We start from the raw sequence: 24,689 nt of genomic DNA on the forward strand, positions 1-24,689 counted from the left end.
CAGTTAAAATACATAGACTTGCTAGCCTCACACTGTCATATCTTGTGTTCTCTTTTTCCTAATGCAATAAGACACTACAGGCACCACATTTCTGGGGATTACCTTTCTGGGGGATGAAGCTTGTGGCTCATTCTTCACGTCTCAAAGTATTCATAAGCCCCCAGAAACACACTGCCTGTTGTGTCTTGTTGTTTAAATATTATGATAGAGCCTATGAATAACTGAAAACTGTTTTGACATGTTCATAATAGCTTTTGTTCTACATCTGCCTTTTTTTAAAAATTCAGCATTGCTTGCTTTTTACTTTATTGTTACACTTAACTTTGATCAGAAGTACTAGAGCAGGGAATTAAGAAATCAAATCGAGCTTGAAATCAGTAGCTTTAAATTTTTGGCAATGATGTTTTGTAAAGTGTAAAGGTCTTCTCCATGACAAACAATATTATTAGGCCTTTATCAGATACTTTTTTTTCTTCAGTAAAAGTTGCTCAGAAGTATTCAGCTAAAGCACTGGTACCCCGCAGAGTGACTCTTTCATGTGGGGCTTTTTCAGTTGTTCTTTGTGCAGGGACGGTTGTGTTAACAGCAGATTCCAATCGCACACCACTAGTGGATTTGCAAGATTATAGGACAGAAAAAAAGATGAAGGTTAAACACAGGGCACAATAGAGATTACTTATGATAATGAATTGTATAATTTTTCTAGACAGATCTGGATTAATGTTTATCTCAGGCAAGAGATTACTATATGTCTGATTCTGGTTGTAAACATATATTATTAAACAGAAGGTTTATGTTCATGAAATGCAACTACAGATATTAACACACTTATGATTTATTATGTGAAAAGAGAAAAATTAACCTGTTCATCTGCTATAGCAATTGATATACTATGGGTTTTTGCATAAATTGGAGGTGAATGATAGGCATCTGCTATCTTTTAGAAAACAAATAACTCCTGAAATGGCAAAAATTCTTCTCTCAGTTAAAGCCAGGCTACCCCATAGACTTCAATGGAGTTACGCTAGTGCAACTAAGAAAAGAATATCCTTATATAATTTGATATGAAAAAATAGCTTTTGTTCTGGAGGTATCAACTGGCAACATATAATAATGATACTTGCTAACTTTTGGATCTTTTTTTTTTTAATGAAAAAACAGTATGTTAACATTCACAGAATATAATGAATGGTGACCCAAATTGGATTTCCCAAATTATTCAGTTTTATTAGCTGTGTTTAAAAAAAAAAAAAAATTAGAGAACTTGACACTTGCAGTTTTAAAAAAAATTCATTTGTATTTTTTATTGAATGTTAGCTGTATTTCACCTCATTTTCTTTTCAAGTCCATTGAGCTTCTCCGCTGGTGAGCATGACTGTGACAGGTGTGATCTTCACATTTTTTAAATAATATGTTGCTTAGTAGTTAAATAATCACAGCTCATTCAATGTTTGATTTTTTGGGTGACCAACAGGGAAAAAATCTCTTAAAAGACAGTCAACAAATTCCAAAACTTTGCTGCTTGCATTGAATAGATGCAATAACAGTCTTGTAACCTGCTAATGAGGAGCTATACTGGCTTTCAGATAAAAAATTGCAGTTTTTATAATCTGTGTATGCTAAATGCCTTTGGATATTGCTGTTTTAAATTCCCTCCACATTTAATAGTTTTGGATAGTACTGATAGCACGTTTTCACTATCCCTCTTAACTAGTCTGTCTAATTATAGATTACATTAAATGTGTTTCTGGTATTTTATTTTTAAGCCCCACTTTTCATATGTGAGAAACTTGACTTGCCTGATTAGTCTTGTTGACATCAGTGAGATTACTCAGGTGAGTAAAGTTAGTCATGGACATAAGCAGAATAAGGCTGTAGTAGGAATGTTGAAAAGGCCTATAAATGACAAATTATGTTGACTGGATTAAACTATTATAACAGCTAGGCTAAATCTGAGTTGCCTTGTGAACTGTAACACAGATATCACATCAATGCTAATAAGTAGCTCTGAAATCTAGAACACAAAATTGGTTTTTCTGATAAACTGCGGTCTAAACAGTTCAAATTTGATTTTTTTTTTTTTTTTTTTAAAGTCAGAGCAATGTGTTTTTATTCTTTCAATGCCAAGAAGAAAATGCTTAAAAATCCTCTTATATTTCTTGTATAGTATTGTAAGTATATTAGCAGCCTATTTGGGCCAAACTAACTTTGACTTTAATAATATTTTGTAAAGGCTGCAAAAAGTGAATTATGAATTAGAAGTTGAAAAAAATAATTAAACAAATAGTAAATGATTCTAGAGGCTTGTATTATGGTTCTTCCAAATAGCTTTAAAACCAACCTATCTTTTCTAGCCAAGATGCACTCTCAGATATATACCTGAAATCTTTGTTACAGATCAGAACAGTTTAGGAAGCCAAATCAGGTGTATTATACTGCTTAAAAGTTTGTGCAGTGAAGCATTATATTTTGGAAGCTTATAAAATATATATTGCACTCTATTCCCTTTGCTATATGTCGGCAGACATCTATAAGTCATTTAGGTGACCACCATCTTCCTAAGAGAAGTAAAGGTAAAAATGAAGACACATTTCTGTTATCAGTCTACTATGGGTCATAAGTTGAACTAACGTTATATTTTCCCCTGAAATACGCATAGCCTTGACATGGTGTTTAACAGTGTTAAGCTTATTGCTGCTGAGCTAAACATGTCTGAAGCGAACGATGACCCTCACGTCTTTGTGATAGCAAAATGTCTTCCTGACGTGATCCCACAGACTTGGAGCATTAAGTTAATTTTCCCCTGGATTTCTGAGCTGCGTCCTTTTTCCCCGCGGAAACCTTGTGAAGAATACAGCTTTTGACCGAATGACAGAGCATGGAGGGTGAAATTAGATGCATTAAATTAAAATATGACAAAAAGCCTATCTAAATATTTGTCACAATGTTACTTATGCGGCGTAGTGTCCAACCCAGGAAGTGAAAGCAGGCTATTGCTGGGACTTAATAGTCTGAAAAAAAAAAATCGGTAAACCATCCAGATTCCTTACAGGCTTTGAGAGGGTAATTGAGGGTATGGTGTAAGATGTCATAGTTCCAGGTTTGATGATCCCGCTGTCTAATCTCAGATTAGTTCTTTTCCTGTTTTCATTTTAAATAAAATTAACCATTACTAAGTTTTCTTTGTCCCTGGCCATTTTTGTGCCACTTGAACAAATAATGCTGTTATTGGCCGCTAGAAGTTGTAGGATATGTTTGTTTGGTTAAGTAAAGTATAAAAGAGAAATAGCCCTCTTCTGCCACTCGCCCCCCCGTCCCCCCCCCCCCCAAGTCATAGTAGCCAAAGCATGTTTTTTAATCTATAAAAAATTATTTTCCAGTTTATAGTACAGCATTAGTGAAAGAAAAAATTATTATCCCAAGCTACTATAAAAATATTTTTTAGGAAAATGAGTGTGTTCATTTAGTATTAAATATAGGAAGAAATCAAGTCATATGGTTTATTTCATTCATGTGCATTCATCAAAACAAGAAGTTTTACAAAAAAAAATTTAAAGAGCTGAATACCGATATGGCACACTTACCTTTTCTTTTTTATTTTCTGTTTAACAGTTTATGGAAAAATAGGAGACTATGATAGGGTTAACCCAGCTATATAAAAATCCATGCTGTGTATGACAGTAGTAAAGCTTGTGATCCCTTGATCTTTGATTAGGTCCAAGCTAGTAAATATCTTGTGATTAATCAGAATGAGTTGTTCTGCATGTAGTATAAGTCACCTTCACAGATGGGTTGTAGAATCAGAGTTGTTTGTGAATATTTGTTTTAATCCTTTCTAAAACAGTCTTGATTTATGTGCTCAAATCATATTCAGGCAACTAAATATCAGTACTAAGGGAGGAAACTTGCAGTTATGAATAGGACAGCAGGTCAGCATTACAAATGAAAAAACTAATTTATTATAACCTAAAATGGTACCCTACTATTGTAAAAATATAAGTAATGCACAGTGTATGGTTCTCATAGGCTGGCATATAAATGTCTATCTTAGAGATAGAAGAATAGGTAGATACGCACATACTAAAAACTATATTAAGAAAGTAGTCCTGCTTATTATTCTGTTTTTTAAAATTGTTTGGTTAGAATTATAGCATTTTGGAATGCAGGTAAAGTAAAACATCTGTAAGTCTACCCTTTTCTATAGTCTGTCAGCCTCCTAATTACTTAAATTTATCATAATTGCCTTCTGATACAGTTTACATTGATATGCAAAATACTGAAAAAGAGAGAGAGCTCTTTCTATGACACTTTCATTACCATATAGCTAAGGATTTTCTGTAGAATGTAGATTTCCATAGAGCATATATAACTTTCTGAGGTTAATAGGAAGACATTTTGCTGTGTAGTAAAAGCACCTCAATTTCTGTCTTACTTCTCAGAATGACTACAGTGAGCCTTTTGTGCACAGAGGTATGGTTAAGTTGAATCTGCCAACATATATGAAGAACTTTCTCTACAGTACATTTTATATTGAGAGAATGATATCTATAAGATGTAAATGTAATCAAGTATATATGAATTGCTATCATACCAAAGTTAATCCTCTCTTTTCTAATCTTTTTAACAGGAGGACTGGGGAGCCCCCATTAATAAATGGTTGGATTCCTTTCTTTGGGAAGGCCTTGACTTTTAGGAAAGATGCTTTCAAATTCCTGGTTTGTCAGCAACAAAAATTTGGAGATATTTTCACTGTACACATTGCGGGTGAGAAGCATTTTACTATTTCTTTTGACTGTTCTGTTAATTAAATCAATTATCATTTTTATATTTTATTTAGAATTGTATTTATTTAAAACCCTTTATCTATGCTTATTACATTGTAAATTTTAGAGCCACATTACCAACAAAAATGACTTTGGCGATGACTTTTAATGAGTGTTGTATAATATAACCAAAATATAATTATGTTTATGTGCATATATATGTTTGTTTATGTCTATATATATAAATAAATATATATATATATGCATTTATAAATACACATATACAGTGTGCATGTTTTGTATATGCACGCACATTATTCCAGCACATACACTATAGATAGATATTTACTGTAGATTGTGTTCTCTATAGAAGTGAGAACTAATATCGTCTTGACACTGCACAGGAAAACATTAGATCAAATTTAGAAAACACTCATAAAAATTTTACAGAATATATTTTTGCCCAGTTCTACATCTGGGTTGACAGGAGCACTAGGAAATGAGTGACACATTGACTCATTGATGCAATCAGGATTAGAACATGGAAACTTCCTGCCTAGCCATACATCCTGACTGACAATGGCATAATAATAAAGTCTGAGATAACAATGTGAAATGCAATAACTTCGGCGCTTTATATTTTCTTAATTTGGGGCCTGATCCTGCACTGGCTAACAGTCACAAAAATCACCTTGATTTCATTTGGAAACTCTGGGGTACAGGAATGCAGGATGGCCCCTGATGCTTTCTTTATATCTTTAAAAATAAGCCCTTTCTGTTAGGTAAGATCAAATGTAGTATCAATTTAAAATGCAATGTTGTCCTCTATTGGGAGAAGGACAACTTTTTAGTGCCTGTGTAGGTAGATAGACTCAGTTTTTTAATGGGTCTTTTTCTTCTCTAACTTCTGTGATCCTAGTTCAAATTACCAGTTTTACAATAGCATGAATTAACACGTATATAGTGGACACAGTCTCATTTTTAATACTATTCCCACATATTCAGGGAGTTTCAGACCAAAATGAGAATTTAATGAAATCTGCTCTATAATCTCCCAGCAGCAGCAGCAGCAGCAGGGAAAGTTTTTATTTTTATATATTTAACATTTTAAATAAAAAACACACCATTTTTCAACCAATTTCAAGTTATCAGAATGCAAACAGGATGCTCATTTTTGAAACTCTTTCTCCCTGTAACCAAAAATTATTAATGTTTAGATGTGCAGTTTTACAAGCTATTTTCTTATCTTAATTCATTCCTTTTGCTCTTTTTGAAGCTTAAAAATTCTTTCACTTAGAAAGTGACTACAGCACATTCACAGAAACTACTTTTGGTAAAATACAATCTGTACTATTGTTAACGTACTTTCCTAGCTTACACAATAAGAGCTCCTGCTGAATGTGAATTAATAATAACTCAAATCAAGACCATCTTTCTGAATATACTAATAAAAATGGGTACAGTTGCAATTCAGAACTTGTGTGTCAATGGGACATTTCTTTCTCTTTCCTTTTTTCATATTTTAATATAAGAAAAGGGTTAGTGATTTAATTTGTGTTAAAGTAATCTGTGACTGGGTCCTAAATTAACAAATCCCATTTCAGTCTGATGGTAAAAATTCTGCCTTTAATCTATCTTCTCTTCTCTAGATATTGTAGGGAGGGATTCATTGATTAATGCAATATGTGCTTAAAGTAGTGAGGCAAATGGATTGAATATTTGTCCTTATTTTGGAATATCCCAGGTTTTGTGGATTTGTCACATCCATGATATTACTTTAGCCTCACTTTCTGTAATTCAGTATTGAATATATTGAATACTGAGAGTTCATTAAAGAGAAATAATAGTGAATCCTCTTGTTTGTTTTTGTTTTGTTTCGTTTTGTTTGTTTTTTTAAAAAGCTCAGTTAGCTTCAGTTGAGCTTTAAAAGCTCAAACTTCATATCATGACCTTCGATACCAAGACACTCTGGATTTCATGATGTCTTAGTGATTTGACAAAGATGATGTCTGTGTGTGTATCAAACAGAATTTCCCCTGTTGTATATGTACTATCATTACTTTACCCCCCGGTGGGTGAATAAAGATCTTGTCAAAAAATTCTATCAATATATATTTTTCTAATTATCAGTTCTCAAAGTAGTTCATTTGGAAAATGTGGAACGATGCTTGGAGTTTCTGGCATTGCCCCGTACCGGTAATGCGATTTCACTGATTGTACTTTCCCATGTGATGAGCAAATGATTGTCATTCCAAAAAGTCGCAAGGGACATGGATGTCATCTTAATAAAGAAATTAAAAAGCACATCTTTCTATGAGAAACAATGTAAATTCCTGACCTGTCGCAGAAAATAGTTCTCTAATTGGTTTTGTGTGGTGGTGCAGCAGAATCGTTTTCCCCAAACGTCATACCAGCGAAGCACTACTGTACATCATTGTCAACAGTTCAGCAAAATCTTCCTAATAAGAGGGCGATTACGTAAATGTGATAGTCTTTAAAAAAAAAAAAAAAAAAAAAAAAAAGAGTTGTTTCTGTATGGTAGTACTTCCAAACCCAACCTTTTCACTTGATAAGGATCAAGAACAAATAGACAGCCAACTAGGTAAGAACTTTCAGACCTTTGAAAAGTCTTTTCATTGTTTTTCATTATAAGACTTTGTCTACTTTTACTGATACGTGATTAGGAACCATACTGGATGTTGTAATAATATCTTTACAACTAATCAATCTCAATTAAAAAAAAAAAATTACCTACATCTTATAGTTGTTATTCTAAGTACATTTAGCCTTTTTAAAAGCACTCCTAGTACATTTAAAAATACACATATACCATTAAAACACCTTTCAAGCCAAAAATAGATAAATAGTAATTTATCTTAACTATTTAGAACACTGAAGTCCATTTGCAAACATTATTTTAATAACTGACATTATTATATACCATACGAAATGCTTGCCTTTCATAATTAGCCTTAAAAAGGGCTGAGAGTGCATTATTAGAGTAATATCTTAACTATCATACAAATACTGACTTCTGTGCTAGGATTCACCGACAGTTGACAATTTTCATATCTTTTACATCAATCTTTTGTTCTGAGGAGACTATGTAAGCTGAATGAAGATATCTTAGGCATTCTCAGTAGTGGCTATAATAAAAGCTGAAGGATTGGAAAGAGAAGTATAGTCATGTCCACAGATGGATAAGAAATCTGAGGACTTTTACAGGAACAAGTTAAATATTCAGCTATTTTTGCTTGTTTTTATGCTATTAAATAGAAGTTGACTCAGCTTATTAGGCTATAAGGAACTTGAGCGTGACTTTATTGTACAGACATATCTTCTCAAATGTCTGTGAAAAAGGATTTTTAGTGTCCACAGACATTGTTGAACAGCTATGAAGGACTTTTAAATTGTCACAGTGGATTCTGTATAAGTGGAAAGCCTGCTACTTTGGAGCGATTGTGGTCTGTTATATTGCACTTTTTAGCAGATTTGGAAATCAGCTCCTTCTGCTTGTCAGATGGAAACTGTGGTGAGCACTACATTTTGGTTACTTTGTTTATGGCATGTGTTCACATCTGAGAGGTAGCTTCTGAGGATAACTGAAGTGAGAGGGCATTTGGGGGGCATCGCTATTAAAGTGCTGAATAATGACTTGAAAATGTAGGAAGGCCTGCATTTGTTAGTGCCTATTACCACCAATAAATAGACACTGCTCTGTAGAAGTGAAAACAGAACCCCCCCCCCACCCCCCCGGGGGAATGAAAATGATTTAGAAAGAGACACTTAATTAGTCCACTCAAAACTTTTTTACAATCCTAATATTTACAATAACTTAGTTGAAATCAGCAAGCTTTGGTGATTGTTTTTAGATCCCAAAAGGCTGCTGCGGATTTATATGTAGATAGAGAAGATGTTATTACATTATTATACCAGATAACTGACAATATGTTATAGACACAAAGTGGGTGAGATAGTATCTTTTTACAAAAGTTGGTCCAATATAAGATATTACTTCAGCCACCTTGTGTCTCTAATATCCTGAGACTGCATGCAAATATGTTACACACTATAGCCATGTAGTTCTTCTATGTGCAATTAGGACTGAAATCAATAAAAGTTCCAGTTGCTAGTCACACTTCAACAGTTTTCTAGCCCCAACCAGTGACTGATAAGTTTTGGTCTTTATTTAGAGTATTTACATACTCTATGTATGGGTTAAATATTCCTCATTAGAATTTTGTAAATACTGTAACAGAGATTTTGTGTTATATATTTCTATAATTTGTTGACTTTTTGTTTGACATTGACTTTTTGTCAATGATGTGGCCTGGACGCTGAATTTGACTTTGCAAAAATTAACTATATTTTGGCATTTTTAATCAGTTGGAAAAAGATAAAACAAATAGAAATGTTCATCTGTGGCACAACCTTAGTCATAAAAAATTAAGTGAAGTCCTTTCTTTCCAAAAGTTTGTGATTACACTAACATTGAATGAATGTTGTACTAAGATTACTTATTAAAATGGTTTTGTTTGTTTGAAGAATCATTTGCTCAAAATCATTGTGCTTATTTAAAAAAATCCCTCAGAATTGATATGCATTCTGCTAAATGTCTGATTAAAAAGATCACAAAGAAACTTGTATTTTGCATGTGATATAAGCAGATGGTGCACAGATGGTTTAAATTAATATTAATTAAAAAACTTAAATTGTTTACCCTGTAAACTCAAAGTTGGAAAGCTGGCTAACATCTTTAGGGTTAATAGCGCTCCATATCTCCTTATTTAAAGGCACTCTAAAGGTTTTTATGTCCAGCCCTGGATCAGAAAGATGGTGGCCCCAATAAAGGGCCTTGAGGAGAAAAGGTATAAGAGATAGAGTGGAGAGAGTGCAAAAGGTTGGCAAGACAGATCTCCAACAAAGATGTTGGAGGTTCCTGGAGTTGAAAGGTTAAAGAAGTGCTTATTATGACATTGAAAATGCATTCACATCCTGCAATCTAGAAAGGGAGACCTCTTATCTAGTGACTGGCGCAAGGTCAGGAAACCTCAGTTCTGCTCCTGACTCTGCCACTAGCCTGCCATGTTTATTTTTAGAAAAACTAAGGAAGTAACTATAAGAGCCCAATGCCACATTGTTTAATTAGTAAATTACAAGTATAGTCAAACAAACAAACAAAGGATAGCTTAAAAATACTCCGAAGTGTTTCTTTGACAAAGACATTGGACAGAATTCCACCTTGACATGCGCTTTGTGCAACCCCATTGATCGCAACAGGAATGTTGCCAATAAAAGTCCAATATGTACTCATAATTACCATACCATGGTATATGTATCCAGAGTCTGAATAGGCAATAATTATGGTATCTCAAATACCACTGTATGTTACCTAGGGTAATTGTTAATTTTTAAATAGTGGCTAGTTTACGTACACAGAGCCAAATTCTGTTCTCAGTTACACATGTGCAGCTCCATTAAAGTCAATAGGAATTTCCCCCATTCAGGAGGGCAGAATTAGGCTGGAAATCTTGTAAGATTTGTTCCTTTTTTTTTTTTGTAGTGTGGATATTTTACCAAATATATGTACATTTTAATGAGTACTTTTTTTTTCTTCTAACACGTTTCTGTCCACACTAGTTAAGATTCACAAACCTTTAGTGTAAATTTAGACTTAGCATGGGCCCAGCTATAGTAAATTCAGATTTAATTTTATTTTGGGGGTGTTATTTCTTAGATTCTTGACAAATGACCAGCTGTTTGACTTACTAGAATAATCTTTACTAGTAATTAACCTTTGGGGGAAAGAAGGTACAAAATTAACCCCAAAATTAACCCTAAAATCATCTCACACAGAAAAATAAAAAGAACATTTTTAAAGGAAGTAAAAATGAATGTGAATTTTCTCTCTTTAATGTTGCTATCACTTTGGCACTATCTCCTTTGATTATGAATATAAAAAAGGGTAATATGTTCTTAGTGCATTCTGGTGCGATTGTATTGGGTTCTCTTTCTCTGGAACTAGTTTAAAATCAAGATAGGATAGCATACTCCCCACAATACTTCTCCATTGTTTTAAAATGATGGTATATTGTACAGCAAACTATTTTTTTAAATAAACCACAAGGTTATAATTTGTTGATACTATAATAAAGCTGCATCATCCTGTTAAATTAAAAAAAGTCAGTAAAACATGGAAGAACAAAACAAGACTGAAAAAAGTATTTTAGTTGCCATGTTTTCTTTGGGCTTTGGGAAACATCACAGGCCCTGATCTTACTATGGGCCTTCATGCAGGTGAATCCCTGTGCTCACGGTAACCCCATTGACTTCAGTGGACTCTACAGAATCATAGCCCTGGTCTACACTTACCTGGCGATTCGACGGCAGTTGACGGGAGTTACACAAGCTATGCAGAGTAGCTTGCATAACTCCTGTCAACTGCAGTGCTTCTCTTCTGCATGGTGTCTTCACTGCACTGCACCACTTGAGGGGGTGGTTTTACAGCGTCGACTTCTGGATCAATTAAGCAGGTCTTCACTGACCGGTCAATTGATCCAGAAAGGTTGCCACCGTCAGTGTAGACATACCCATAGAAATGTAGGTCATCTAGTCCAGAGACCATCTAGTCCAGCCCATTACACTGAGGCAGGACCAAGTATATCCCTTACGGTGTGCAAAGCTCATTGTAAAATTGAAGCCTTGGTTGTTAGGACTAACCTGTTCTAATTAATTTGTTTTCTTCTGCTTGAAGAAAAACAGCATACTGATATGTTAGCATATTTCCCACTTCAGCCCCTCTCAAGCTATAGATGTGTTGCACTTTCCTATGGAACTATTCGTTTGTTCCTTTTTTTGTCATTAAAAGATGTATAGTTTTCAAAGTGCTTTTGAAAAGCATAATAAAGCTATATTGTATTTTTCAGGAGAACAGTTTAGTAAATGATTCATGTGATTCCAAAGTGCCATGATTATAAGTCACCCTGATGTCAAAACAGTAGATCGATCTATAATTGACCTCCCTCATTCTTGTCTACTACAAAAACAAAGTCTCTGACTTTTTTAAAAAACTAATTATTGTAATTTCTCTCTCTTTTTTTAAATACACCTAACTTTTGAAGCTTTCCGTGTGCTTATCACTTGAAACGGTTGGGGGGGGAAGGGAGAATGACTTAAATTAACATGAATATTATTAGTAGTACTTATTATTAAATAGTGTCACAAAAGTACTAATTTGTATATGTGGTTCTTTTTCTTCCGTTCAGGTAGATATATTACCTTTATCATGGATCCATTCCAATATGGTTATGTGATCAAAAATAGCAAACAACTTGAATTTTATGAATTTGCTGATAAAATGGCATCGAGAACTTTTGGCTATCCCTCTTTGTCAAACGGAAATTTCCCAAACCTAAATGAAAATCTGCATAGAGTTTACCAGTACCTGCAAGGCAAACCTTTGGACATAATTTCTGACCACATGATGAAAAATCTCCAGCATATATTTGAATGGAAATGCTCACAAGCAACAGATTGGAAAACAGAAAAAATGTACAAGTTCTGCAGTTTTCTAATGTTTGAAGCCAGTTTTATAACACTCTATGGAAGAGATCCTGCTGCAGATGGCCACAATGTTATTAGTGAAATCAGAGACAAATTTACCAAGTTTGATGCCAACTTTCCCTATTTAGCTGCAAACATACCAATTGAGTTACTAGGAGCTACCAAGAGGGTCCGGAAGGAGCTTATACATCACTTTTTACTTCAGAACATGGCAAAATGGATGGGAGGGTCAGAAGTGATCCAAGCCAGAAAAGATACATTAGAGAGATATGAGCTGCTCCAAGATTATGACAAAGCAGGTAGGAAACTTATGAATGATTGCTTGTCTAAAATACAGTAATTTACTATTAGACCTTTGAAATAAAAAGGCAAAATGGCGACCTTGAAATTTTTTATGTTCTTTCTAATTGGCTAATGATAAAATGTTTTACTCTGAAACAACCATCTATGATAATTGATTTTTTTTTTTGGCTGAGGTGGTAAAACAAGATACTTAATGGTGATAATGAGAGAGATTATAACTGAGCTGCATTTACTTCCCTTCTCCCTCCCCTCCCACATTACATTTCAAACTATTCTCATTAAGCAGAAAATTAGACTTCAGAAGCCTATTGGTCCTCATTAGCATTCACTGATCCTTGGCTGGGTCTGTGTCCTAACATCTTTTAATTAGCACACTGCAAATCTAATCAGTATAATAAACGCTATTAATCTTCCTTTTCACTTATTTTTCCCAGCACATCATTTTGCCTTCCTGTGGGCCTCTGTGGGAAACACAATTCCAGCTACATTCTGGGCCATGTATTATCTTCTGCGGCACCCAGAAGCTCTTGCAGTGGTGCGTGACGAAATTGACCATTTGCTGCAGTCAACAGGTCAAAAGACAGGGCCTGGATATAACATCCACATCACGAGAGAACAATTGGACAGCCTGGTCTACCTAGGTAATTTATTTTTATCTGTTTTGAAGAAAAGAGGGTATCTTTCTGCAAACTCAGTTTATCACTCATTTCTGTTTACTGAGAAGGTGGAGGACACAGCTGCTTAATTGACATAATAACACCCATTTACATCAATTATAAATTATGTAGTTTATAGCTGTAGATACTCTCATTGCATGTAAACATTAAAGCCTAGGTAATTAACTATGCAAAGTATGCAAAAGGCTAAATCGAAGCTTTGCGATTATTTAAAAAAAGTTTATACCTATTAAGTTGTTTGATTCTGAGCATCTGCCGAAGTGCAAATGCATTTCAGATACTTCTGTAGTTTATTACCAGGAAAGGGCCTTTCCTGAACTGAATAAAAGTAGTTAGGAAAATCAATTTGTGCTCAAAATGTAATTTACTATTTCCAAAAACAGTTTAATCCTTTAGACCTTAAAAAAAAAAAAAAAAAAAGGGGGGGGGCCTTTTTTGTTTTGGTTTGGTTTGGTTTTGCTTTAAAGAAGCCTTAAGTGTGTGACTCCTAACAGACATATCTTTGCAAATGAGAACCAATATTTTTAGTAATAAAAATAAAACCTGGAAATTATTTGGAGAGCCTTGGGGGATAGGTAAGAAATTACAGCATCTTTAAGGTCACTGATTCAGATGTGAACCATGTTAGTAGAAATAGAAAGTTGTTTCCACCCAATGGCTGGATTAGCCTTTGTAATGAATTGATGGTGTCAGTTCATTTCCTAATGCACAACCATTGGCATCACCAAAGCCAATGGGGTTGATTTTCAAAGGGACAAATTGCAGTTAGGCACCTAACTCTTAGGCCTCTGAAATGCCATCTCCTTTGACATAAGGTTCAGTGGTCACCAGTTGGTTGTAGAATGGACAACCACAAAGGCGAATATAGAGACTGAGGTTTCATTGAAGTTAATAGAACCACTTTTGTGCTTGAAATTCAGCATGTGCTTAACTGCCCTACTAGATCGGGGCCTGACTTGCCTTTCCACTACTTGAAAAGAGCTTTTCAGGTTAGTGGTTGAGACACATTAGCAGAGCAATATGGGGAAAGCTTTAATTCTTGCCCACCCTGTACTTGTTTTGCAAATAATAGAAGCCTTTATTCTCCAGGACTGTCTTATCTGGCAAGTGTCACAAACATTACATTAACTTCTTTAAAATGAATTGATTATCATAAAACAAATGTAAAACTGAGTTTGTTTATTCCCCACCCTTTTTGGTACAGACCAACGCTGTCATCAGCCCTGTATATGAACTTAGAAAGTTGGCTTCATTCCAGAGTCATTGAACTCTGTTGGTGAAGAATTACTTTTATAAATAGCTAAAGAACATTTTTGATGTAGAGGAAATGGACAATATTACTCTGAGTGAATGTCCATGAACTACTTGACTTTCCAAGCATGTAATGTACGTTGTTTGGGGAATGTGAGTAGAACTACTTTATACCAAGGTTAATAGATGCAAGGAAAAAGTTACCAGGGAAGGAATGAGAAAGTTTAAATGAGGTCAAAAGACAACTTATTTTGTGTTCGGAGGAGGAGGCTGGATGGTATGGTGAAAAAAACAGGAAGACTGGATGAAGGAAAATGAAAAGGATAAGCATGTTGGGCCACATGGCCTTTTCCTGGACTTAAAATTTATGTCCTTATTATATGTTGTTTAGCTTTTTAAAAATTAAACAGTATTCACTGAGGCTGAGGTTTTGTAAAGTAACTATTTCATGATTTGCATCCAGTGCCATTAAGTATCAAACAAATGTAATTATCTCACTAAAATCATCTGATACAAAATGTATGATAAATAGTTCAAAAACATTAAGTATGTCATCCAAACTGATGTCCTTGAAATCTTACAGTACCTTAGTACCAGCTGATGTATGTGTTTGGGTGGGAGTGAGGACACCAGATTCTGCCTTGGAGATTTCTGTAACAAGTTAGTTAAATTTTCTGATTGGATAAAACTGAATGTTGTGTGAACAGAAGTCAGCTTTCAGGTCTTCTTACGCTTCAGTCATAAAGGAACAGATATAGTCCCACAAAACAATAAAAAAGAGAAAAATCCACATACAGCTAGGTGCATTAAATACATGCTTTAATGAAAAGGAACTCTAAGCTAATAATACGTATGGGAGGAATGTGGGGCTGATCCAGCATTATTTGCACACCCAAAATTCCCAGCTGCTACACTGACAGTTTTGTGCACATAAAGAAAGCAGAATCAAGCCCCATCTGTACATTTAAAGCATTCTCATTATAGCATCTGAGAACAAGCTTTTCTCTTTTCATCTCACCCTTTAACCCAGTGCATACAGGTAGGATCCTTGTATGTGTATCACCTCATCATCGTGGGCCTGTTATTCTTTTCCTGTTCTAAATGTTCTGATTCCTTCACTGCAGTTTTGTCTTACTATAGCTGTAAGGACCTTTGATTCCTCATAATTTGGAGAAGAAGACTCGTCAAGACCTGTCAAAAGAAACATCATCTTTGTTCTGGTCAGATTTTCTCGTCTAGGGAACAGTACAGCCTGACTTACTTCTGAATCCATCGTTTAGATGTCTGATAAAAACTAAATCCTGTCACTAAATCACAGGCCTGATTTTTTTTTTCCCAGGTATTTCTGGAACAGCAATTTCCTTTTTGTACTGACTTCTCAAGGAACCAGAATGTGCTTATTTGTATGTACAGAGAAACATACATTAGTCATCATGACTCACAATGGAGCTTTAATATAGTAAACAATACAGAAGAATGGTACATAGCGCACATTTCATTCCCGCCATGTTTTCTTTATTTAGTTTATTTGACAATTTTTACATTGACTCCTATTGTGAAGTATTCTTGCCCTAGGACATTGCTGAATGCCAGATATTTGTTTCTAAAGGCATACTGCTTGAAAAATAATTGTATGTATATGAAAAAGTGGAAAATTAAAAGTAGCTTAATACAAGAGCCATAACTGTAATGCAGATGTTAAGCATGAAAAAATGTTGCTGGGATTTGAAAATATAAATATGTTCCCTAGCATGTGCTGGTCAGTACTGCTCATTTCTTAGTAAGCCACAGATATACTTGTTTCAGACATTATCATTCATGTTGGCACACTGTAATGCATGATGTAAATTATCACCAAAAATATTTGCATACTCAATAGCTATTTTTCTATAATACACTCTAATAATTATAGTGCCCTATTACCTGCTAAATGTTAGTATAAAATTAACAATCCATTATGCACAATAAGTTTTATAAAACATTTGCAGATAGAGATCATGTTTAATTAAAATTAACTTGCATATGAAAGCCAAATGCACTAATGATTCACAATGACCTTTTATTACCTGCAGTCCCTTGTTTTTGCTGGATGATTGACAGCTTGCTGTTTGGCTACCATGTTGTATTTCAGCTGACAAGACTTTTCATTTTAACTCAATTTGCCTGCCTATCACAAGCTGGTGGCAGGCCAGGCTCAAGTCACCCAGCTTTGCCTCAGCAGCTTGCTCTATTTCTCATTAGTACGCATTTATTCAGTGGAAATTGGAAGACAAATGCTTGAAGGCATGTGAACTAAGTATAGCAAATTAGGTTTAAAGACTGAATATTTATAAGTATATTGAAACAGGGTTTTTTTTAAAAATCTAGAATGAATTGAGAGCTGAGTGCTAGCTTTGGTATAAGAGAAATAAAAACAGAAGTGGGAGGGTTCTAAGAATAACAATACTATGAGATGTCTCTCTCTTTATAGAAAATATGTACAATTTCTCTGACAACACCTTATCAGACAACAGCCTGGCTTCCCCTTTATGTAACACTTTGTACAATGAAGTTTAGCATCTCGTGTGTGTAAGAAGGGAAAAAAATGAGGGTCATGTTCATTTGCTGCTTGGTTATCCCTTGGTATGCTTTAAATTGCCTTGTTTGTTCGGCACTAGCACAGAAACAGATGTTGCTCTACCGTGCTGGATAATTTACTGTACCTCATGGTGCAGAATGGAAGGCCTCCCAAGCTTCCCAGCTGGTCTGTCAGTGACTCTGGCTGATGTCTGCTGAACTATGACAACTGCAAGTAAAAGGCTGCAGTTTTATTGTTCAGTTGTCATTCTTCTCAATGTATAGTTCTGGCATTCAGACGGGGTTTGTGGAAGGCTGAATGTCTATTTTTTAATGTTAGACTGCAAAGCCATATAAGTTCCATTCTCCTTTGTTGATCATAATGTGACTCATTACTTTTGTCATCTAATGATTATCGGCATGATCGCTCAGAGCTAGAGCCAAGCTCGCCTTCCACACACAACTGGTACAGGAAGGTAAAACAGATTTGTCATTTACGATCTGACCGCTAAGCCACACTTTGTGCTCCATTATTGTGATTAACTTCTGCATAAGATGTGCTTGCCCAATTGTCATTTGTGATACTGCAATGGGCACAGACTGCCATGCTTCCTGGGAGAATGTCAGCCAATAGGATGTGACCGTGTAGCTCATGACGTTAAATGTAAACCTGCTATTTCACAGCAGCAGCAGGTCTATAATTATTTTGCTTTTCTTTATTTCCTCCTTATTTGATTTCTTGGGTGAACAGTGTTGCTACATATGTCAGCTACCATTTTCAAATTGTAGACTAAAATGGTGATATCAGCTTCATTTTTCCAAGGCTGGAGAAAGCACAAGAGTGGAGGCTGGACCTTTTCTTTGTACCGTGTAAAGTTTTGTTGCCAGAGCGCTGCCAGTTGAAATCTATCGTGTCAGGTGCCTTGTGGCTATCCGCAGTAGAGGCCATATTCTGGAACCAGAGTTCTTTTCTGGCTTCGTCACCAACAAGCCGATTTGACTCTGCCTGATTATAGTAACGAAGGCAGTCCAAAAGAATATGCACAGACTCACTGTGCGTCACATTGAATCACAGCGCTGGCCACACAAAGCTGACCGCAGCCTCATTTCTTTAGACAAATGCACGCTTAAGGAAAAACCTCCTGCGAGAAAGCATCCAAGGCCACTTTATTTGCTATGCATGTTCTACCAGATTTAATTTTTAGTGAAAGAACGTTTGTTATTATCTTTTTCAGATGTTTCTATGCTATGTAGCTACCCTCTGTAATAAACTAACCTTTGGGTGCAGGGATTACAGTGCCAAGCTGAACACTTAGAGGAGGTTTATTTTATAATACAAAACATTAATACAGTCATAAATGTATTATCATGTGAAACTGAAACTCTATTTTAGGCTATTTTTCACACTGATGATTAGAAGGGATCAAGTCACATATTACAGCACCCATACATGCTGGTGGAAAAATAGTCAGTTTTGATTACAAAGTGAGAGATGCAGCCCTAGACAGGAGCTACATGCTGATATGCATGCTATCAGAATGATTTATGCAAATTATGCATATTATTCCCAAAGGAATTCCTCCTCAAACTGCCAGGATAAATTGCCGGAAATTAGCCATAAAATCTGTCGTGCTAGGAGCAAAAGGTGAAGGCCACTGGGAAAGCAAGGACATTCAGCTTCTGGAGCCTTCCAGGATATGATGATGATACAAATCTTGTTTGCCATAATACTGGGAAGAATATGTTTTTTTTCTCATGATTCAATATAATATTTTCTCTCTTAAAATTACCAGGCAAATTGTTTGAATTCACTCTGAAAATAATCGAAATTATAGTTGGTGGTATATCTTGTTTAATATTTTAGAAAATCTCAAAATACCTCAAAATTACTGTATTATTAACATGTTAAATGGTTTTTCTAACAGTCCTTCTATTACAGCGAGCAGCTTTTGAAAGGCAGGCTAAATAGTCCTTTCAATGCTTTGACTGGTCTATGCTTGCAACCTCCAAAATATATGTAAATGCATAAAGCATTCATCTCTTTCGATTGTCTTGTTTTCAACATGATGCCTGAAATAATGGATTTCCACCCAAAATTCACTATTGCCTACAGCCTACAAGATCCCTCAGAACCATCAGTGAGAATTACGTCTAAAGGTTCAGAATTGCAGCTTTTCCCCCAACCCCTCCGGGATAATTTATTACCTCCTCATAGTGTCTAGTTTGGTTGGGGTTTTTTTTTTAGCCTGCCCTACTGAACTTGTAGAGATTCAGCAGCTGTAACTATGTATAACTTCCAGTCATCTTCCATATTTTCAGTGTTTCCCCCTCCCCTCTTTGTTTAAATGCAGAGAGTGCTTTAAACGAGAGTTTACGAATGTGCTCGTCTTCCATGAACATTCGGATCAGCCAGGAGGATTATATTCTCAAGCTTGAAGGAAATCAGGAAGTCAGTTTGAGGAAAGGAGACTGGATAGCTCTTTACCCTCAGATTTTGCACATGGACCCTGAGGTCTATGAAGATCCTAAGGTAAAACATTCAGCTGGTGCTACTCATCATACTTCAGGCACATTGCAGCAGCCCTGCCTTTTGTGATAGTTTTTTACTGCTGTTCCTTCTTGTGGAACAAATCTTCCTACTTTCAAATGTATTTTCTAGGGCCTTATAGGTCAAAGGATTCATGGCCTGAAGAGAGAAATATGGTGATGAGACTGACTGCTAGTGCTTTCAAAGGAATTGACAATTGCACATTGAATACCATAAACTTTAGCCTAAATGTGGGTTTTGTTTGGCAGTGGATCATTTGATACCCAAGGAGGGCTGAATAATAGAAGGTGCTTTAAATAGCAAATAATGTGGACCATTTATCTAAGTGCCCCCAAAACATCACTGACTCTCCAAAGCCGTATAATAGCAGTGTCTTACTTGAGCCATATGCTTTTTCACCTCCCTTCATAAGGATTTGTCCCTTTTTGATCAATTAGTATGATGTTGTGAACTTGAGATTCTAAAGCTGTTACTCAGCAGTGAAGCTCTGAGGGTAATTGTGTCATCTTCTTGTATTTTTTCTGAAGATAGAGTTAATGAATATCAAAGACTGGAAATTAATCCACTCTGGCTCAGCCTTAATATGACTTTAGAAGTTCACCACCTGCATGTAAATTGAATAGTCATACTCTTCCCTAGATTTTACTGAAGGACTGTTGTTGCTAATCTGGGGCGCTATATAAGAAGTGAAACTTTACAAAACAAGACCAGTCAATGCTATTGCATCTTACAGAAGTGGCTGATTATAACTAAATCATTTCTCCTCACCTGCCCCCTCATTTTATAAGCAAGTGATTGTTTATCAATCCTTCTAGTTTAAATACTTGTTAAGACTGTTGCAGATATATTCCAAATCATAGTTCAGCCTCAAAAAGGAAATTAGATTTGTTTACACATTTTTAGAAAATGATGGTTTGGATAAAACACACAACCAGTTTTAGACACACGATTCCTGAAGTTTTGCTTCTAGCAAAATATAAGAGTAAAAATTGTTTATCAGGTTTTAGGAAAAGGGCCAGATTCTGATGTCCTTATTCACATTGAATATCATTGTACTCTACAAGTAGTCATATTGAAATCAGTAGGACTAGTTTTGAAGTGTAAGGTGCTACTCAACATGATTGAGGATGTTGGAAGGCTGGCCAGAAGGAGGAAGTATTACTACTGATATTACACAATATCTAAGAAAATAGATATTTTCTTAATAAAAACCAACTATCTGTACACATATAATAAAGTAAACCTCAGACTATGTATAAGATTAGTATTTTTAAAATGAATCCATAGATTTTAAAGTGTTTGAATAAAATTTTTTAAGTAAAATTTAAAACTAATATCACTTTTTTCTTTGTACTCTGAAAAATGGTTTTTAATGTCAAAGGCAATATATCTGTCTGGGTTCTCTTACCAACCCCATCAGTTCAGTAGCCAAGCACTTCTTGAAGTCTCCTTAACTAAATACTTGTCAGAATGTGTTACCGTGTTTCCATAGATGGAATATATTTCTCAGTATTGAATCTGCTCAGCTTTCACAATATCACTTTAGTTTATATACTTTATCATTTTAATGGCAAATGAGTTATCAATATGTTGCACTGTGCATTGGTTTCAACACACGGACCTCTAGAAAGGGGAAAAATAACTCATGTTCTTGAATTTGCAATGTTCAGTCTACTGAATATGAGCCGCAGATGGAATTTTATGGTTTTGTCATATATTTGAGGAACATAGTGGGTGGGAACATTTTTCTGGGAAAACAAGTAGCTCAGTGGATTAGTTCAGTCACCTCTGCAGACTTTAATATTAAAATTCAGGTTATCAGCAAAATTAACATCTTATGGTTAGGTATCATATTACATAAGTGTAGCGGTTTGTTGGTGACCTCTTTCCCCACTCCTCAGAGCCTAAGTAAATGAGCAGCAATATTAAATCAGGTTTCTGTAATGTAGACAAGTGATCCGCTAATTCCTACATAAATGAGCCTAAGCTTCAGCAAGTGATCGAGTGGTCCTTTAAACCCTGAACAATGGAAAATCAATATCAGAAATCCTGTATAATAACTTCCCAAAGTGAACCATATGTAGTCTGTGAGAAAGGTGGATTTTAATTCAGATACATGAATTTGTTCAGTTTCCATAATGATTTAAAATAATGCTATCAAGTTTCACAGACCTACAGCTGGAATTTTACCTCTTATATCCATGTCTGTGTTTTTAGTTTCAGTTTTGTTTTGTTTGTTTGTTTTTTGTTTGTTTTTGTTTGTTTTGGGGGAGGGCGGGGTTGTGTGTGTGTGTGTTTTTCTCCTTCCTCATGAAGAAAAAAATCTTATCCTATAGAAATGTCTTTCTTAAAAACCCAGCTCCTTGACTGGACACCTCAATAAAAACCAACCCAAATTCCTGGGGACTTGGATACCAGCATGCATGTCATACCATTGTTCACTCTACTTGTTGGCTCCATTCTTGTGGAATTAGTAAATGTCCTGTTTTCCTAGTCCCTCAGGTAGCAGGTTTCTTGTCCACTTCAGTCTTCAGATGACTCACAAATAATACAAAGAAAGCATAGGGCTGGCACAACTTAAGACATCATGATCCCAGCAAAATCCAGAATCCTATTTGTTGTGTTATCCAGCTGAAGAGCTAGATTTTAAGGCTATTACAGCTCATGTTTAAAAGGGCTAATAGTTATTCTTAATCAGTGGAACTTGAATTTAAAATGTGATTTTTAGAGAGAGATCATATTTTGGGCTTTCAGTATTCACAGTATTACTTTAAATTGAAGTACTTATGAGAAAAGAAATGCAGTTCTTTCTGGGTGGGATTTTCAAAGGGACTTAAGAGAGTTGATTTTTCATTGGAAGTTGAGCACCAACTTACTTAGGCACCTTTGAAAATTCAAGCCACCTCCTACCTTTTAAAAAAATTCTCTCTCAGGCCTAAGCATGTGAAGTCACATATTCTCCAGTATTTTATGTAGTTGTTACCACTATGCAGTGCCAAGTCAGATCTTCTCATGAACCAAACCGATATCATCTCCATTCGCACTGCTTACTTCTCAAGATAGGTAGAGCAGGGTTCTGATAGTCAGAAGACTTGGATACTCTATCACTGTTGCTTACTGATGCTCAAGAGCATTATGGAAACTGAGTAAATTTATTTTTCCTTAGGACATGTATGGAACAGGCAATCATAAAATATACAGTATTATTGTGTTTGTATTTTTATTAAAATTAATATATTGCAGTGACTTTGGTCTTTCTGGCAAAGAGCTAATCAATCCACTTTTTCCTCCAGGCTTTAGAAAGCCTAAGAAACTTTTTATGACTTTTTCTATCAGCTGAGATGGTTTCTGTCTGAATTGCTTGTTCATGTCTAATTTTCAAAAGCTTGCACTATATAGCAGATGTATGCAAACAGGCCAAGTGCTAATGAGTGACCGTAAGCAGAAAGTGCTTATTTTCATTCAAAGAATACATGATGATTTTAAGTGGTTTAATTCACCATGGACTGAGCTAGGATTGCCACATCTCCTTCATTCACAAATTCACGTTAGGCCTAAACAATTACACTGAAATTAAAACTCTTCAGAAAGGTGTTACATTTATGAGACCTAAGATACCAGCTAAATTTACTGGAATAAATTCTAAAGTACTTACTCTAGAAAAACACTTCCTGCTATGGTCACTTACTAGCAGGTGGATTGCTTTGCACACATCTTCCATAGCAAGCCATTGAAAGTCAGTTTCCGTCTGTGTCTCTTGTTCACATCTATGTTCGACTGACAGGGAAATGGATAGTACGTTATCAGGGCTAGTTCCTGAACAATCCACACCCTGAGAGAGAGAGTAGAACAGGGAGTTGCAATAAGAGCGAAGTCAACGTACCAATGGGATTTTGCCAAATTTTGCAGATTATTGTTCTTAATAATGTATGTAGCCTTCTGTGTGTATAGGATGCTTCACAAACAGAAACTGTTCTCTTCATTGTCCCTGCCTCAAAATGCCCATCTCCTAAGTAGAATAGATACAGTAAAAAAAAAAAGCTTTTCCTGCACAAGCGTGGATCTAAATAGTGTCCCCTCTCTTCTGGTCATCTGGGTGGAAATGGATCCCTATACTGACCTTATAAGAATCTACCATAGCAAGTAACTTTCTGGTTCTCTAGCCCTTAAAGGTGCAACACACCTTTTCCAACAAGCCAGACAATGGTCCCTGCCGCTTAAATTTCAGTGAGGTCATATGAGGGTAGATAAAACTCATTTTAAGTGAACAAACTAAAAAGAGGAAGCTGTCAGTTCCTTGGCTTAGCTCTTAACTAGGGTTTTAGAAGCACCCTCTGCACCTTCTTGCAAATGAAAAAGCTCAGGTAACTGCTCCATTAATTTTCACAATCTCTCTTTTATTTTCAGGAGTATAAGTTTGATCGTTATATAGAGAACGGCCAGAAGAAAACCTCCTTCTACAAAGGGGGAAGAAAACTGAAGTTCTTTCTGATGCCTTTTGGCTCTGGAATCAGCAAGTGTCCTGGGAGGTTCCTTGCAATGAATGAAATGAAGCTGTTTCTGATTTTATTTTTGGCTCACTTCGACATAGAACTAATGGAAAAAAGGCCCATAGGTCTTGACAACAGTCGTATGGGCCTTGGTATCCTCTTGCCGGACTCTGATATTGTCTTTCGGTACAAGATAAAGTCTTTAGAAAAGTAAGCTGCCTATTGCAGGCTTCCCAATAATCTCAATTTTTTTGCTGTTTTCTGGCTCTACATTTTCTTTTTTAGAGATGTGTGCTTTTTCCTGCTCTGCTTTCATCTCTCTCCTGTTTGTGTATGTTTAAGTGAAGTGAGAGTGATGCTAACTGTCTCAGGGCTGGAGGATCACCTCCACATACACAAGAGAGTAGGAGTGGCTGGAAATTGATACTGGGGCATGGAAGAAAGCAGCAGCTCTGAGACATTCACCCAGCACAATACCCTCAGTCAACAGAAGTAATCAGCTGCCATTCCACACTACCCCCTCTGCTGACAGGGAAGT

At 35.6% G+C, this 24,689-nt stretch overlaps 1 protein-coding gene across 1 annotated transcript in view; it reads left to right on the plus strand.

Moving 5' to 3' along the window:
* CYP7B1 (cytochrome P450 family 7 subfamily B member 1) overlaps positions 1-24,416 on the plus strand; it is a 157,659-nt gene extending 133,243 nt beyond the window's left edge. The window contains exons 2-6 of the mRNA XM_067553857.1: positions 4,628-4,764; positions 12,029-12,625; positions 13,064-13,270; positions 19,465-19,643; positions 24,069-24,416. Coding sequence (XP_067409958.1) covers positions 4,628-4,764; positions 12,029-12,625; positions 13,064-13,270; positions 19,465-19,643; positions 24,069-24,365 — 1,417 coding nt within the window. The 3' untranslated portion in view covers positions 24,366-24,416. The remainder of the gene's footprint in view (positions 1-4,627; positions 4,765-12,028; positions 12,626-13,063; positions 13,271-19,464; positions 19,644-24,068) is intronic.
* The last annotated feature ends 273 nt before the right edge of the window (positions 24,417-24,689 follow it).

Source organism: Emydura macquarii, unplaced genomic scaffold (genome assembly GCF_026122565.2).
Source record: "Emydura macquarii macquarii isolate MOO-44397 ecotype Brisbane River unplaced genomic scaffold, CSIRO-AGI_Emac_v2 contig_1477, whole genome shotgun sequence".
NCBI classification, from domain to species: domain Eukaryota; kingdom Metazoa; phylum Chordata; order Testudines; family Chelidae; genus Emydura; species Emydura macquarii.